At 36.6% G+C, this 18,481-nt stretch overlaps 1 protein-coding gene across 1 annotated transcript in view; it reads left to right on the top strand.

Moving 5' to 3' along the window:
* Lama2 (laminin subunit alpha 2) overlaps positions 1 to 18,481 on the top strand; it is a 470,233-nt gene that overhangs the window by 230,602 nt on the left and 221,150 nt on the right. Inside the window, exons 20-23 of the mRNA XM_032895270.1 lie at positions 768 to 979; positions 4,740 to 4,846; positions 8,110 to 8,290; positions 12,309 to 12,445. Coding sequence (XP_032751161.1) covers positions 768 to 979; positions 4,740 to 4,846; positions 8,110 to 8,290; positions 12,309 to 12,445 — 637 coding nt within the window. The remainder of the gene's footprint in view (positions 1 to 767; positions 980 to 4,739; positions 4,847 to 8,109; positions 8,291 to 12,308; positions 12,446 to 18,481) is intronic.

Here is an 18,481-nt window from a genome sequence, read left to right as displayed (position 1 = left end):
AGTTTTTTTTTCAAATAAATATAGTTTGGGGTTGGGTTTTATTTTTATGGAAACCTAGAATTTTCTGATGTGAACTTGGGTAACCTCTCAGCTTTGCCCTTTCATGTAGTATCATAACAGGCAGGCATTTCTTCTTAGACTCCTCCTGAGTTATTGAACTTCATTGAACCTACCATCTTAATCTATGTGCAAATGTATACAAATCTGTTACTAATTCAGAAATGCCCAGAGCTCCTAGCCAAGTGTCACTATTTTCCGAGTCACAATTTCTATCTGACAAATGTTGTATTTGAGTTTGTTTCTGCATAAGAAGTTCTTGCTATAAGAACATCAGCAAAAAAAGAAATATGAACTTTATATATGTGGACAGAGAACAACCAATTGGAGGTGGAGACAATGATGTGCTATATTACAAAGGCTTTGTAGTATGAACCTAGATTTAATTCAGAGTGCCGGCCACATTTTCTTGCTTTTCTTTGGTCTCATGTTCAATGTCAGTGACAGGATTTTTTTTTTTTTGGCTGAAATCTAATTATGAGTGAAACAGGCAGTGTTTCATCTTGTATCTATACTGCAGTTGTCGCAAAGGCATTTTTAAAAATCACTCTGCAGTTGAGGAAAGGAGCACTTAAGAGGAAAAGCCATTATTCTCACAGAGGAATATGATAGAAATGTAAACATTGTGTTGGGTGGGACTCTTGAGTTCCCCTCCTGCTGTCCCCTGTCCTTACACACTAAAATCTCACTGTTGGAAATTATCACCTTAGGTGTGCGGAAGGCTATTTTGGACAACCTTCCATACCTGGAGGATCATGTCAGCCATGCCTGTGCAATGACAACCTTGACTTCTCCATCCCTGGCAGCTGTGACAGCCTGTCTGGCTCCTGTCTGATTTGTAAGCCAGGTACAACAGGCCGGTTCTGTGAGCTCTGTGCTGACGGGTATTTTGGAGATGCAGTTGATGCAAAGAACTGTCAACGTAAGTCCTGAACTATTGATGTCCCTGACAGAATTGATGCATGATACCTCAGAGGAGCTGATGAGCTCTCGAGTGAGGATGGGAGACCAGGAAATTATCTGTAATACATGGATGACGAATGCCCATGAAGACACGAAGTCTGCACGTTTCAAAATATTTCTTGTAGCAGTAAATAGAATAAATCCTTAAAACTTGTCATATTGCTAAATATTGGTTTTTTAAGGGGTACACATATTTGTACTTATGCCTACAAAGGAATTTTGTTTTAATTGAATTGAAATCTTTAACAAAGGAGTTTAGAAATGATACAGGCTTCGTTGGACTTTTTCATTAGTATCAACCTAATCATTTGATTGAAATAAATCATGTCTCTATATTATTGCATAATACCTATCAGCAGGTGTTAACTGGTTTTGCTCTCATGTGAAGACTTTACAGGTTTTTGCTTCTTTTTATTTTATAAGTGTAAATACTTTTATGGAATGGCACCTGCTGGTTGAGTTGATTAATTCACATTCCGGAATTGTTTATAGAATGCTTCTCAAAGCTTTGAGGCTTTTTGCTACAATATATTCTTCTTCTAATCTTTTCCTCCTTACGTATAGAATTCAATGATACTCAGATTTTACAGTTGTTTTATAGTAAACGATATGCAAAAGAAAATGAGCACAAAAATATGAATGCATGTCAGTGTTCTGACGATCTATTTGTCAGTTATCAACATCACTGTTAGAATCTTTAGGAAGAAAGCTATGAGGCTAACAGTCGTTTATTTCTGTGGAATTAATGTTGTAAGAAGAGAATTGATGCTGAGGTGGGACCGGGAACTATGGAATTGCAGGAACCTAAGGAAACTCAGCCTGGAGACCCATCACAAAGGAAGAGAAGTTTCTCTCAGAAATTATAATGCCAAGTATTAGCTTTCTATCCTTTCAGAGTGATAATTTGTAAGTCAAAATAAATCACCCTCTGGAATAATTGGCATCTTGTTAAAACCGCAAATCGACTTTCTAAATATGGACTCCAACTGCATACATAGCAATGAATAGCCTAGTAAGAGCACCAGTGGAAGGGGAAGCCCTTGGTCCTGCCAAGACTGAACCCCCAGTGAACGTGGTTGTTGGGGGGAGGGCGGTAATGGGGGGAGGATGGGGAGGGGAACATCCATAGAGAAGGGGAGGGGGAAGGGTTAAGGGGATGTTGGTCTGGAAACTGGGAAGGGGAATAACAATTGAAATGTAAATACGAAATACTCAAGTTAATAAAGATGAAAAAAAAATTTCCCACGACCAGAGTAACGTTAAACACTATGGAATTTGGCATTACTCAGAAACATCAGTGAACTCAAGACTGTTTTCTGTTACCTGGGAGTTTCAGCTATGTGACTCTAGGAATGGTTTCCCCATACGCAAAGGGTCACACGTTTTCTGTGGGGATTAATGGACGTAGCAGGTACAGGGAATGTGGCAAGCTTGTGATTCAGGAGATCCCTCCCATTGTCAGTCTTTGGAAGTGGTCTCCCTGTGTAGTCATAATTATTGGTGCCTCACTAATTCTAGGTCTAGTTAATCCATTTCACAATTTCTCTGTATGTCTTCCGATAACTCCCTCCACGAAGCTAAGGACATTCAACTCATTTTTACTATGATCCATGGCCTGAAGTATTGTGAGATCATGAGAGAAAAATCTGAGAACAGCAACAACTAAACATAAGAATCACCATTAGTTTGCCAGGAAATATAGATCTGCTTGTGGCTTTTAAGGCTCTTCAGCATATAATTTGATTTAAACACCTATAAAATATTTTACTGAATATTTTTATAATTTTCAGGTGTATTGTATCTCCTCTATGCAGAAAGTAAGCCCACATCTATATTAACTTTGTAACTCGTGGTGCTAAACTTGTGGTAATCACAGCATTCAGAAAGTTAAGGCAGGAGGATCACAAATTTCTAGGCCAGCCTGGGCTACAAACTGGGACCATCTTAAAGCATGCACAACCACAAACACACATACACACACACATGTTTCTTATTAAAACTGTACTTTTGTCAATATAAATTTCATAGATATCTCACTAGTATATAGAAATATTTTAAATTATGTACCCTATATTTTTCATGAATACTTGATATTGAATACTTGATATGAATCTGATATTGCTTTTGTTATTTTTAGGTGACATTTATCAGTCACCACCACCTTCCTGGTAAATTTACTTTTGTAGTTCCCACTTTTAAAAGGTCAAGTTAGTGATTCTAAATAATTTGAAATTTGCAAAGCTTGTACATAATATACATGAGAAATTTATATATAAAGTTATAATATGCAGAGTAATTCTCATGTTCATAAGAAAGTGAACTTTTAATGATTTATTTTCTCACTCTGTTCTTAGACTCCACCTGTAGACTCTCCTTGGGCTCTTGACTGAGAGGAAGGAATGGTTAATTGGCTGGGCCAAATTCTCTATGGTCTCAAATTGGAGGTCACTGAGAAGGCCAAACATTGATGGAAGAGGGACTTTGAAAAGCAATTAAGAATGTTAGAACCTAGAGCCAAGTCAACAGAATAATATCAGAAGATTTCACTGTATCTATTGACAAGAAATTCATCAACTGTGATGTTGTACATACTTATCAAAGCCATGTATGACTAAATCCCATGTCACCTCCCCCTCACAACTTTATTCTGGTATCAGTACAATTGCCTATACCGTTAAAAATATACACATCCAAAGCAGAGTAAGGCATTAATTACTGCTCATACCTGAGAGCTAAAACAGGTTTTAGACTTACATAGTCAGTAATGTTTCAGAATATCTTTACAAAACTTTTCTAATGTAAAAAAAACTGATAAGTTATTAAAGTTACTATACTTCCTACATTTGGAGAAAAATAAAAATTGTAAAATAAAAGTGAGTTTTTAGCAATATATAATTATAAATATCATTATGTTTCATTTTAATAGATTTGAAATAACGTTTTGTTCTTTTAAATGCTTTTGTGGTATAAAATGGATAAATATTCATTTAAAAATACTATTATTATTGAAGATTAGTAAAAAACTGGCAGTATTAAATAATATCATATTGAAATGTTTTATTACAAATGATACTAATGCTGTGTCAAAAGGATTATCGATATTGATAATTTCTCAAAAGTGCTCCAGCCTTCCAGGGGTCTATATTATATACAATTGGAATATGACAATTAGATGTTACCCCAATGTGTCTAAGAAAAGGTAAAAGCACTGAACCTGGAAAAGGGGAACTTCATGGCTCAAGCAGATTCTGGGACCTGCTATAACAGTTACCACACATGTGACATTATATGTTTTGCTTCTTTGTCTTTATTCTCAAGGTCATAATAACAATTGTATTGATACTTAAGTAGAATGATGTGCCAAGCATGTCTACAATGTAGAGAGACGTTGCAGGGATTAAATAATAGAATTATTATTCAATAAATAATTGCTGAAAGACGACCCAGCACATTAGAAGACATTCCAATACTGAACTCAGGTGTTGATATTCTCATGGCTTCAGTTCTCTTTAATAACTCTCCTACAGATTTTCAGCACTTCAAATCTTATATTATTAGATTAGGAATGTTCAACCAGAGAAGTCTATGCATATATTCCAAACGTAATATATCTCAGATCTGAGAAGCTTCAGGTCACAAGCATTTCAGGTAGGGGCTACCCAATCCATATTTGTAATCTGTAAGACTGTTTTCATCGCTTGTGTATCTTGTCTTTGCAGCGTGCCGTTGTAACGTCAATGGCTCCTTCTCAGAGATTTGTCACAGGAAAACGGGACAATGTGAGTGCAGACCCAATGTGCAGGGGCAGCGCTGTGATGAGTGTAAGGTAAGGATTACCCTCACCTTTCAGTAATGGATTTCACCCTCATGATGAACAAAGGGGGCAGACTTGTTTACTTCTGAAGATGAGATATTTGTACTCACTGAAACACTTTTTCAAACAGAAAACTCAACATTTCCGTTGACCTGTGCTCCTACCTCCGGAATTTATATAGTGATTACTGTAATTTAAGTATTTCTTCAACAAATAACATAGATTTAATTCTAGTCTATTCAGAGTTCAATAATTTACCTTGGGGAAGTTAAAATGTGCAACTCCTTTGAGGTTAGCGAATGCCACCTCCTCAAGTCCTTTAAGAGTCAGTTTCAGTGAATAAGCGTTCTACTTAGTGAAGATTTTCCATATGGTTTTAGACTTTTCAGTTGGCTGAAATGAAATATCCCATCAACTGGAATGTCGTTCTCAGTACCTTCCTACATGATGGTTCTACCCTGCATAAGGCAGGTGCCTAGAGCCTGTAGATTCTAGCTCCTGACACGTAGATACATTTTCTTACAACAAGAAAGTAATTTTCAGGCTCCAGGCTGGGCTTTAGTAGAAAGTGTCAAAATATCCCTGCCTGTAATTCTTGAATAATATCACATGATCATTCTGCTTTGTCTCCTTGTTTTTCCTTCCATTGGGTCTGAAAGTTCAGTACCTGGTGGGACCCAGTGAAGCGATTCTGTGAGCCTTGTGACTGCAGTCCCCTGGGCTCTGTGTCACCACAGTGTGCTGTGACAGGAAGATGTATTTGTAAATCAGGCTTTGTAGGAAAACAGTGCAGCCTCAGCAGGCAGATGCGCCATCAGGAGGAGCCTTCACGGAGAGCACAGCAGGTGCTGGGGTCTCCGCGGCGGTGGGGTTCCAGCGGCTTCAGCGGGTGCCCTCGGGGAGCCTATCGGGCTCCTGTGCGGGTAGGCACTGCATGGCTGTCTGAGTAATGCTGTGTTCCTGGGCTGCCCATGAATTGCATTGGAGATCTTTTCTCAAATAATTTTGATCGCTAAGTGTGCAGACTGGTCACTAAGTATGCCAACTGCAAATGTAGAAATTAGACAATGCCTGACTTAAAGCTTGTCTTTTAAAAATTGGGGGGTTTATGCTTTCAAAATTGCATTCAGTGTGTAAGTTTCCAGTAAGCAAGGCCGTGGGGATCAGAGAGATGGCTCAGCAGTTAAGAGCGTTAACTGCTCTTCCAGATAACCCAGGTTTGATTCCTAGTACCTAACTCACAATCTTCTGTAACTCCAGTTCCTGAGAATCCAACACCACCTTTCTGCAGGCACCAGGCACCAACATGGTGTCACACATACATGCAGAAAAAGCACTGATACACAAAAAGTAAAGTATTTTTAAAAGCATGTCTATGGACAAACCAAAACATTTTAGTTGAAGGGAATTTAAGGTATCAAAAGTGACATTTTCTAGAGAATTGAGAGCTAAAGCAATTAGTTAGTGAAGATGTTAACTTAATCTCATTTCATTTAAATTAAGATGTGGCTAATTTCATCGTGTGCACACCAAACACAAGAAACACATTCTCACGCTTACAGACACAAAGTAAGAGAAACTTTCCACTTTCAAAAGTTTCTTCCCTATTGGGCGGCTCACAGTCGGTCATGTTCCAAGGATTCCAACATCCTCTTGGAATTTCCGCCAACCTCACTCAAGTGCTCTCGCCTGCCAGTGCTTGTATCCATGACATATTGTGAGCATGCATGACTGTATCTGTGTTTCTGTGTATCTCTGTATGCGTGTCTCTATGTGTGTGTTTCTGGATATGTGTGTGTGTCCCTGTGGGTTTCATTGTGTGAGTGCGATGACACATTATGTAAGTGAAATTATAGTCTAGATAATGTGTATGCTGCTTTCTAGAACTTTTATTTGGCATTGCATCATAAATATATTCTTATCATTAAAACTACTTGAAAATAGAGTTTACTTAATTGCCTCTCATTTCATAGCATTAATATATTACAATATAATTTATTTGGTGCATCTCTAACTGTGAAGATTTGAGTGTTGCTACAATTACATGCTGTGGTGAACATTGTATACTGAGCATGTTTGCTATTTACTCATTGTTCTGACAGCTGATTTCTCTAAGGTTAAGGGTTTTACGTTGAAATGACTTTTTTGTGTGAATAAAAATGTTTTACTTTACTTTTACTTTTTTATAGGTAAATTTATTCTCAAAAATTATTCATTATTGTCACTGCTATATAATTTTTACTTTAATATGATAAATTTGAATTATAACTAAAACTTAAAATAAAGCTGGCAGTAAAAATTAACATGATTATCACATTCAATCACCTCATTGTACATTTTAAACAATACAGCTATTCTTAGCTAGTCATATTAAGTCTAATTCTCAGTGTAATTTTAATTTTTCAAATTTCTTAATACTGCTGACAATAATATTAAAAATCTGAGAAAGCTTATTCATTTCTCTTTTTCGTGATTCCAAATAAATGGCAAGATTAATTTTTTACCAAGAAGTAATTATGAAGTCTAATCTTCCTAAATACAAATTATTTTGACAAAGAAGTAATTACCGAGAGTAATTTTCCAGATTAAAATGCCATAATAATGTGGCATACTTTATATTTGTAAAAGAAAAGTAGTGAACTTTAAGTAGAATATATACTCTCCATTTTCCTAGTACTACTGATAATTCCCGAATCCTCCAGTCTTTTTAATCAGTTACCCTGGGCCTGATAACATATATATCAAGAATGTCTTCAAAGCTAGTAATACAACCTATGATGGGAAGGAGATGTGGTACCGATAGCTGTGAGATCTACAGTCTTCAAACTTGTATAAAAGACAAGGCTTTACCCTTTTAATGTAATGAATTGATCTCTCTTCACAAAGTGGTTTTGATCTAGAATATTGAATATTAAAAAGAATTTTAAACAAGTTTGCAAAAGTGGGAAGTAATCAGTTTAGTGTAAAGAGAGTAAAAATTTAAGTTAAAACCAGAAATGTGACCATTGCTGTTGGAACCAAAAAATGACCATAAATGCTGCTGAGACTCAGATAAAAACATACTGATCCTGCCTGTTTTGATACAATTTTGATAACATTTTCAAGTAAGTATGCTTTTCACGTTGTCAAAATAAAGAAATCTATTAAGTAATAGACAGTTTTCAATGCCACCACAGAACCTGGTGGCCCACGGGTCTTCACTACCGCCCTGTCTAGATTGAGGGTCTCAGCTGGCTTACTGAGAATCACTAGCTTTCCTTTCTCTTCCGTGTCAGCCTGAAACCTTTGGCCTACAACTGGGAAGGGGATGTATTCCCTGCAACTGCAATTCTTTCGGCTCTAAATCCTTTGACTGTGAAGCGAGTGGACAATGCTGGTGCCAGCCCGGAGTAGCAGGGAAGAAATGTGACCGTTGTGCCCACGGCTACTTCAACTTCCAAGAAGGAGGCTGCACAGGTCTGTGACTGAGACTAATATGTCCTGTCCATTCTCTCGTGGATTTTGTAGTCCTGGTTCTTGTTAATGATTTATCTGTTAAAGCAAAGGTATAAGGAAGTCAAATACGCAATGCAGAATATTTAAAGTAACAAATACATTAATTTCTAATAATTAAAAGAGCACAATGCAGGTGGAAACACTGAGTGTAACTATGCTTTCAAGTACTGAACAGCCATCAGCAGATCCCAATCCAGATGTGCCCTATAATCTCTGCCCTCCAATCCCATGACTGTTGTAGCTTGAACTTGCAGTGTTCAGGGTGTTGTATGCCAGGGTCATCTTAGCTCACACTCTCTTTCAAACCAAGACATCTCAACTTCTCCTACAAAAAAATGTACCCAAGAAGTTTGTTTTTGTGTTTTTGTTTGTTTGTTTGTTTTTCTAGTACAAAAGCTGTCTCAGAAACCTTGACATTCTAGGAGAGAAACAAGTTGGCCCCTGGAATTTAATTCATGGGGAAATATAGATTGGAGTTTCTAACATGGTAGCCTGAAAGAGTGTTTCTGCATGTAGAACCAGAGCTTTCACAGAAGTCATGAACTGAACACACACACACATATATACACACATATGTACACACACATATATACACGCATATATACACACACACATATATACACACACACACATATACACACATATACACACACACATATACACACACACATATACACACACACATACACACACACATACACACACACACCAATTAGCATACTAGTAGTGATAGTAGATTGAAATTAGTTTTGATTTATATATCACTACTGATGCTATTCCAACGACCACAAAAATGAGTTGCACCTCTGCTTGCTAAATTCATGGCCTGACAGCCACTACCTCCATGCTTTATTCACAGCCCCAGTGAAAGATTTTAAGATGTTTTCATTGACTCTTTTCACAAATTTATGTTGGGATCAAAATAACACTTCAAAGGATTTAAAGAGCCACTGTCTTTCAGATTGTCTCCTGAAACTTAAACTTATGGCTTTTATCAGAAAGTCGTTTTAAACCATGTGTGATGTGGTAAAGATTTTCCAAGAACTGTATGTGATCCCTCAGCTAATATCTGTAAGCCCCCCCAAAATTATCAAGAACCACTTGAAAATATTCTGATCTTTAAGCACAATTCTGATTAATGTTTTGACATGCTATGAATTAATTTTGAGCTATTTAAGTCAGGGATTCCACTGCTGTGATACAACACCATGACCGAAAGCAACTTGGAGAGGAAAGGGTTTATTTCGGCTTACAGTGCACAGGTCACACTCGATCACTAGGAGAAATCAGGGCAGGAGCTCAAGGTGGGAACCAAAAGGCAAGAGCTGATGCAGAGGCCATAAGGGAGAATTTCTTAGTGGATTGTTCCTCATGCCTTACATATCCTGCTTTCTTATACAACTGAGGGCCACCAGACTAGAGGTGACAACATTCATGTTGAGATGAACTCACCCGTGTCAATCATCAATTAACAAAATTCCCCACTGGCTTGCCCACAGGCCAGTCTGGTGGGGGCATTTCCTCAATCGAGGATCTCTCACCCACCAAATAGGCTTAATTTGAATCAGATTGGCAAAAAAAAGAGCTATGTAACACATGGCCTATTATATATTGAAAGAGATTTACTAGCAAAAGTTATTGATAAAAATAAGAAGATTTAAATTTATCAAGTGGCAGAACATGACAAATGCATTCTTAATTTCATTGTAAGCCGGAAAGACAGAATAGAGAAGAGCAAAAATCAGACTGGATAAGATTATAATCATATATGTTAGGGTTCTCATGTCTCTATCTAAATGTTTGGACGGGCACTTAAGGAAGGGTTTATTTTGGCTCATAGCCTGATGACATATTCTATCCTGCTGGAGCAGGCATGTTGACAGGAGCATAAGGCATCTGGCCACATTGTTCAGAAGAGAAATCAATGATGGTATCCAAGTTGCTGTCTCTCTTTCCTGTTATATTTGATCTGGGATCCCAGGCCACGGAATGAATGATTAGTTTTACCTTCTTAGTTAAGCATCACTAGAAACTCCCTAGTAGACACATGCAGAGTTGAGAGCTAGGATGATTCCAAATCCATAGGAGTCTTTACAAAGTAAGAGTATCACTCATGCCAAACATCCTCTATAGGATATGTATCTGGTTAGGCACAGTTAGAAACTAATTTTATGACCTTGATTCTGTAATATGATTATGTTTTATCACTGAAAAATTCAGCCTGTACCATAGGATATAAAAAGTATATCAAAAGGATTTGTAAGAATTCACTGAGTTAATAATAGCTTTAGAATAACGGTTAGAGATCTATAAGTATCCTACTTCTTGTCATTATCTTTATTAACAGTTTTAATTGTAGCACACATTATGCTTTGGCAGAGAAAACTAATTCATTGCTCAGATCTTTCTGTGATCACACTGAAGTTCTACACAGAGAATTTCTATTTTCAAATAATGATTCCACTGTACCATCATGTTTTGTAGCACATAAATTTAAATTATATCACATAATGATCTATTTCTTTTTAATGAATGTCATATGTAAATAATGGTATCAGCTTATCATTAGCAAAAACACTGGCAGTCACCACTGACATTTATTTAGCACTTACTCTGTGTCAAGCATTGTGCTAAGCAGTCACAGCTGGTATAATACACTTTGAGTAATGATAAGTATGACACTTTAAATTTTAAATTAATCAAATACTTAAATGATTTAGCCATCAGGTGACCAGTAAAAAGCTTGCCTACAGCACTGATCTTCAATTTCAATTTGAGTATTCTTATTTCTTTTCTTGGAATAATTTATTTTGTTAAGTACTGTGCTTAACTGTACTCTTAGCAGTTGGATTGAGTCTACACAATAAATAGCATTTATCACTTTTCTCATGGTAGGCTTTGAAGATCTTCCCAAACACAATTCTCACCATCTTTGAGAATATATGAGAAATAGGAAAATCATAATGTTATAATTCATTTATGGTGAGAAAAAACATGGGAATTAAAGAACTAAATTGGATAACAAGAAAATTTAGAAATAATTTTACTTTAAAAGTTTTATAATGGAACTATTTTAAATATATATAAAACTTAAATATACTATGCTATTTACGATTGCATACTGGACATTAATATTACATTTATTTGTTTTAATGAAAATCTGATATGTTATTATCAGGGAGAAAAACTTAATTTTTATAGCAAAGAAAAAATAGTAATGAACTTGAAATAAATATATGAAATCAACCACCCTAATCCCTGTTAGACAATTAGAGAGACCCTAAAAGCCTGACTCTGCCATATTAGCAGAAAACAACCTGAAGCCTCCCTTACCCTTGTTCCTCCCTTGGGGTATAGAATAAAAGTCTGATTGCCCAAAATCATGCCAAGAAGTTGACATGTTGATGCCATCTCTATGTAGTTAGGGATCTCCTGACAATAAGGCCAACATATCCAGTTTCTTCAGGATTTACAGCTTTGAGACTGTAGGAAACCAGACCTTAGATGGAATCTTCTACTCCAGAGTCCCCAATCTACCCTGTAAAACCCCCAAGGTCCCTGGGCCACAATATACAAGCATCTACTCCCTTAGAGAGAAAGAAGCCCCTCATCGTTTTAATTGAAGAACAATCAATATCTACAAATCAATAAATAAAATAAATCTATGTACATGAACATATTTTATAGTATCTATATAAAAATAGTTAGGGAATTTAGTAGTATTGCTTACTTTATAGAAAAATGGAAATGCAAAAATTTGGAAATTACAAAACAAAATGGAACATTTATTGATGGAGCACTTTTGTGAGACATACTATACTATGATATAAATAGAAAGGTAGGTACCCCCCACCACACAAGGATCCTTAAGCATAGTATTAAAAGTAGAAAGAAGCAAAGCAATTAGTTAAGAATTTGACATTTTATATCAAATTTTACCTTTTTTGACTCATCTTTGTTTTCTATTTTTCATTTGAAGCTTGTGACTGTTCTCACCTGGGCAACAATTGTAACCCAAAAACTGGTCAATGCATTTGCCCTCCCAATACAATTGGAGAAAAGTGTTCTGAGTGCCTACCCAACACTTGGGGCCACAGCATTGTCACTGGCTGTAAGGTAAGTGGGTCATGGTCTTCCAATCACTTCCTATAGAGTTTTCATTCAGCTGAGATTAGTAACTGTATATTTCAACCCAGTATCACCTCACCAAATAACAGAATTATTAAAGAGTATCTTAAAGGCATAAGCCATTATTATCCATTTTACTATGACAGAGACATTTATTATTTGAATTTATGGTACCTACAAAAGTAGAGGGAAAGTACAGGTGAAACCACCACTCCTGCTCACATTCCTGGCCCAAGAGGAATCTGCCTAGAAACTTCTGGACACTGGAACCTAGGAGGAGTCTGGGATAGGATCTTTCTGGTTTCTGCCTCTAGTTGAAGCTAACCCAGGGACAAAGCTCTTTGTACCCAGATCCTGCTGGGAGAAAGCTAGTTTCCATGAGTGTTGACACATAGGCTTACAGGAGGGTCAAGCCACTGTCAAAGACAGCAGGAACAGCTAAAAACAGAGATAAACAGATGGCTAGAGGCAAGGGCAAGAACCTAAGCAACAGAAACCAAGGCCACGTGGCATCATCAGAACACAGTACCCCCACCACATGAAGCCCTGGATACCCCAACACAACAGAAAAGCAAGATTTTGATATAAAATCATATCTCATGATGATGGTAGAGGACTTTAAGAAGGACATAAATAACACCTTTAAAGAAATACAGGACAACAGAGTAAACAGGTAGAAGCCCTTAGAAAGGAAACACAAAAATCCCTTAAAGGATTACAGGAAAACATTTCCAAACAAGTGAAAAAAATAGAACAAAACTATCCAGGATCTAAAAATGTAAATAGACAATAAAGATTCACAAAGGGAGACCTCTCTGGAGATAGAAAATCTAGGAAAGAGATCAGGAGTCTTAGATGCAAGCATCACCAACAGAATACAGAAGACAGAATCTCAGGGGTAGAAGATATCCTAGAATACATTGACACAACTGTCAAAGAAAATGCAAAAAGTAAAAAGCTCCAAAACTAAAACATCCATGAAATAGAAAGCACAATGAGAAGATCAAACCTAAGAATAATAGATATAGAAGACAGCGAAAATTCCCAACTTAAAGGGCCAGTAAATATCTTCAAAAAATTATAGAAGAAAACTTCCCTAACCTAAAGAAAGAGATGCCCTTAAACATACAAGAAGCCTACAGAACTCCAAATAGATTGGACCAGAAAAGAAATTCCTGCCATCACATAATAGTCAAAAAACCAAATGCAAAAAGAAAGAATATACTATTAAAAGCAGTAAGAGAAAAAGGTCAAGAAACATAAAGACAGACATATGAGAATTACACCAGACTTCTCAGCAAAGACTAAGAAAGCAAGAAGATCCTGGGTAGATATCATACACATCTTAAGAGAACACAAATGCCAGTCCAGGCTACTATATATCCAATTAACATAGATGGAGAAACCAAGATATTACATAAAAAAAAAAATGTACACAGTATCTTTCCACAAATCCAGCCCTACAAAGGATAATAGATGGAAAACTCCAACACAAGGAGGGAAACCACTCCCTAGAAAAAGCAAGATAGTAATATAATTTCAACTAACCAAGAGAAGATAGTCACATAAACATAATTCAACCTCTAACAACAAAAGTAACAGGAAACAACAATAATTGGCCCCTAATATCTCTCAATATCAATGGACTCAATTTCTCAATAAAAAGACATAGACTAACAAACTGGATACATAAATAGAACCCAGCATTTTGCTGCATACAGGAAACACACCTCAGTATCAAAGACAGTTACTTCCTCAGAGAAAAAGGCTGGAAAACAATTTTCCAAGCAAATGGTTCCAAGAAACAAGCTGGAGTAGCCATCCTAATATTGAGTAAAATGGAATTTCAACCAAGAGTTACGAAAAAATATAATGAAGGACACTTTAAATTCATCAAAGAAAAATTCTACCAAGATGAACTCTCCATCCTTACTATCTATGCTCCAAATGCAAGGGCACCTTCATTCATAAAAGAAACCTTATTAAAGTTCAGAGTACACATTGCAACTCACAAAATAATACTGGGAGACTTCACACCACTCCCATCAATGGACAGATCATGGAAACAGAAACTAAACAGAGATACAGTGTACTAACAGAAATAATGAACCAAATGGTCTTTAACAAACATCTATAGAACATTTCATCCTAAAACAAAGGAATATACCTTCTTCTCAGAACCTCATGGTACCTACTCCAAAATTGACCATATAATCAGTCCAAAAACGGGCCTCAATAGATACAAAAAGATTGAAATAATCCCATATATTGTATCAGATCACCATGGACTAAGGCTGGTCTTCAATAACAACATAAACAACAGAAATCACACATAGACATGGAAGCTGAAAAACACTTTACTCAGTGATAACCTGGTCAAAAAGAAATAAAGAAATAAACTAAGACTTTTTAGAATTTAATAAAAATGAAGGCACAACATACCCAAACTTATGGAACATAATGAAAGCAATGGTAAGAGGAAAACTCATAGCTCTGAGTACCTCCAAAAAGAAACTGGAGAGAGCATACATTACCAGTTTGGCACCACATCTGAAAGGTCTAGAACAAAAAGAAGCAAATATACTCAAGAGGAGTAGACTGCAAGAAATAATCAAACTCAGGGCAGAAATCAACCAAGTAGAAACAAAAAGAACTATACAAAGAATCAACAAAACCAGGAGCTGGTTCTTTGATAAAATCAACAAGATAAATAAACTCTTATCCAGGCTAACCACAGGGCACAGAGACAGTATCCAAATTATCAAAATCAGAAAGGAAAAAGGAGACACAAAACAGAATCTGAACATTTAAAAAAATCATCAGATACTACTACAAAAGCCTATACTCAAGGAAACCGGAAAATGCGAATGAAATGGACAATTTTCTAGACAAATACCAAAGTTAAATCAGGATCAGATAAACCATCTAAACCATCCCATAACTCCTAAAGAAATAAAAGCAGTCAATAAAAGTCATCCAACCAAAAAAATGCCCAGGGCAAGATGGTTTTAGTGCAGAATTCTATCAAACCTTCAGAGAAGACCTAATACCAATACTGTCTCAATTATTCCACAAAATAGAAACAGAACTAACACTACCCAATTCCTTCTATGAAGCCACACTTACACTTTTACCTAAATCATACAAAGACCCAACAAAGATAGAGAACTTCAGACCAATTTCCCTTATGAACATCAATGTAAAATATACGCAATAAAATTTTTGCAAACTGAATCCAAGAGCACATCAAAATGATCATCTATCATGACCAAGTAGGTTTCTTCCCAGGGGTGCAGGGATGGTTCAATATATGGAAATCCATCAACATAATCCACTATATAAAAAAACTCAAAGAAAAAAACCCACATGATCATCCGCTGGATGCTGAGAAAGCATTTGACAAAATTCAGTACCCCTTCATGATAAAAGATCTGGAAAGAGCAGGAATTCAAGGCCCATACCTAAACATAGTAAAAGCCATATACAGCAAATCAGTAGCTAACATCAAACTAAATGGAGAGAAACTTGAAGCAATCCCACTAAAATCAGGGACTAGACAAGGCTGCCCACTCTCTCCCTACTTATTCAATATAGTGCTTGAAGTCCTAGCCAGAGCAATCAGACAACGAAAGGTCAGAGGGATACAAATTGGAAAGAAGTCAAAATACCACTATTTTCAGATAATATGATAGTATACTTAAGTGACCTCCAAAAATTCTACCAGAGAACCCCTGCTACTGATAAACAACTTTAGCAATGTGGCTGGATATAAAATTAGCTCAAATCAGTAGCCTTCTTCTACTCAAAGGATAAATAGCCTGAGAAAGAAATTAAGGAAATGACACCCTCCACAATAGTCACAAATAACATAAAATACCTCGGTGTGACTCTAACCAAGCAAGTGAAAGATCTATATGACAAGAACTTCAAGTCTCTGAAGAAAGAAATTGAAGGTCTCAGAGAATGGAAGAATCTCCCATGCTTTTGGAATGCCAGGATGAATATTGTAAAAACAGCCGCTTGTCAAAAGCAATCTACACATTCTATGCAATCCCCATCAAATTTCCAACTCAATTTTTCATAGATTTAAAAAGTAAAATTTGCAAATTCATTTGGAATAAAAAAAAAACAGGATAGCAAAAACTATTCTCAACAATAGAAGATCTTCTGGGGAATCACCATCCCTGACCTCAAGCTGTATTATCAAGCAGTAGTGATAAAAACTGTATGGTATTGGTACAGAGACAGGCAGGTAGATCAATGGAATAGAATTGAAGACCCAGAAATGAACCTACATGTTACTGTAAAATTATAAAATGTTGTCTTTTACCCCCTCTAAATCTGGCACCTCAGTGCACAAAGATATCTGCTAGATACCTTGCAAGAAACGCGGAGCCGCCACACACTTTCTTACACTTAAATCTGCACATGAAAGAACACACAACAGAATAACCTCTGATCCAATTGATAAGATATAATTGACCACATAAACATAAAAAACCCTGTACACATCCATCCCTTAAGAACATTCATAACAGCCTATAAAGGTACAGCATGGAATCTTAACAACAAGCTCCATGTTCTCTCCCAGTGGTTTCTCTGCCATTACTTCCAGTCTCCCCTGCTTTCTGCTCTAGTCTCTTGCTCCTCTCTCAAACTTGTCTACCACTCATCCTTCATTCTCATCCAATGACAGGCCTCATTCTAACTTGTACCTGCCTCAGGTGTAAGACGTATAACATCTTACACCCACACACCTGTGGTCACTTGATCTTTGACAAAAGAGCTAAAACTATCCAATGGAAAAAGGACAGCATTTTCAACAAATGGTGCTGGTTCAACTGGAGGTTAGCATGTAGAAAAATGCAAATTGACTCATTCTTATATCCTTGTACAAAGCTTGAAGTACATGTGGATCAAGGACCTCCATATAAAACCAGATACACTCTAATAGATAAAAAAAAATTAGGAAAGAGCCTCGAGCACATGGGCACTGGGGAAAATTTCCTGAACAAAACACAAATGGCTCATGCTCTAAGATCAAGAGTTGATAAATGGGACCTCATAAAATTGCAAAGCTTCTGTAGGGTGGAGGACACTGTGATCAGGACAAAATGGCAACCAACAGTTTGGGAAAAGATCTTTACCAATCCTATATCTAATAGAGGGCTAATATCCAACATATACAAAGAACTCAAGAAGTTAAACTCTAGAGAAACAAATAACCCTATTAAAATTGGGGTACATGGCTAAACAAAGAATTCTCAACTGAAAATTACCAAATGGCTGGAAAATACCTAAAGAAATGTTCGACATCCTTGGTCATCAGGGAAATGCAAATAAAAACAACTATGAGATTCCACTTCACACCAGTCAGAATGGCTAAGATAAAATTCTCAGGTAACAACAGATACTGGCAAGGATGTGGAGAAGGAGGAACTCTCCTCCGTTGTTAGTGGTATGGGAAGCTGGTACAACCACTCTGGAAATCAGTCTGGAGGTTCCTCAGAAAATTGGACATAGTACTACCTGAGGACCCAGCTATACTACTCCTGTGCATATACACAAAAGATGTTCCAATATATAACAAGGACACATGCTCCACTATGTTCATAGCAGCCTTATTTATAATAGCCAGAAGCTGGAAAGAACCCAGATGCCCTTCAGAGGAACAGATACAGAAAATGCAGTACATCTACACAATGGATTTCTTCTCAGCTATCAAAAACAATGACTTCATGAAATTCATAGGCAAATGGATGGAACTTGCAAATATCATACTGTGCGAGTTAAAAAAAATACTAAATCACATACACACACACACACACACACACACACACACACACACACAAAGACATACATGCTATGCACTCTCAGATAAGTGAATATTAGCCCAAAAGCTCAAATTACCCAAAATAATATTCACAGACCACATGAAGCTCAAGAAGAAGGAAGACCAAAGTATAGATGCTTCAGTCCTTCTTAGAAGGGGAAACAAAAACATTTATAGGCAGAAATATGGAG

Source organism: Rattus rattus, chromosome 2 (genome assembly GCF_011064425.1).
Source record: "Rattus rattus isolate New Zealand chromosome 2, Rrattus_CSIRO_v1, whole genome shotgun sequence".
In the NCBI taxonomy this organism is placed as follows: Eukaryota; Metazoa; Chordata; class Mammalia; order Rodentia; family Muridae; genus Rattus; species Rattus rattus.
The sequence above is the reverse complement of the archived record's forward strand: the minus strand, read 5'-3'. Positions and strand labels throughout refer to the sequence as shown.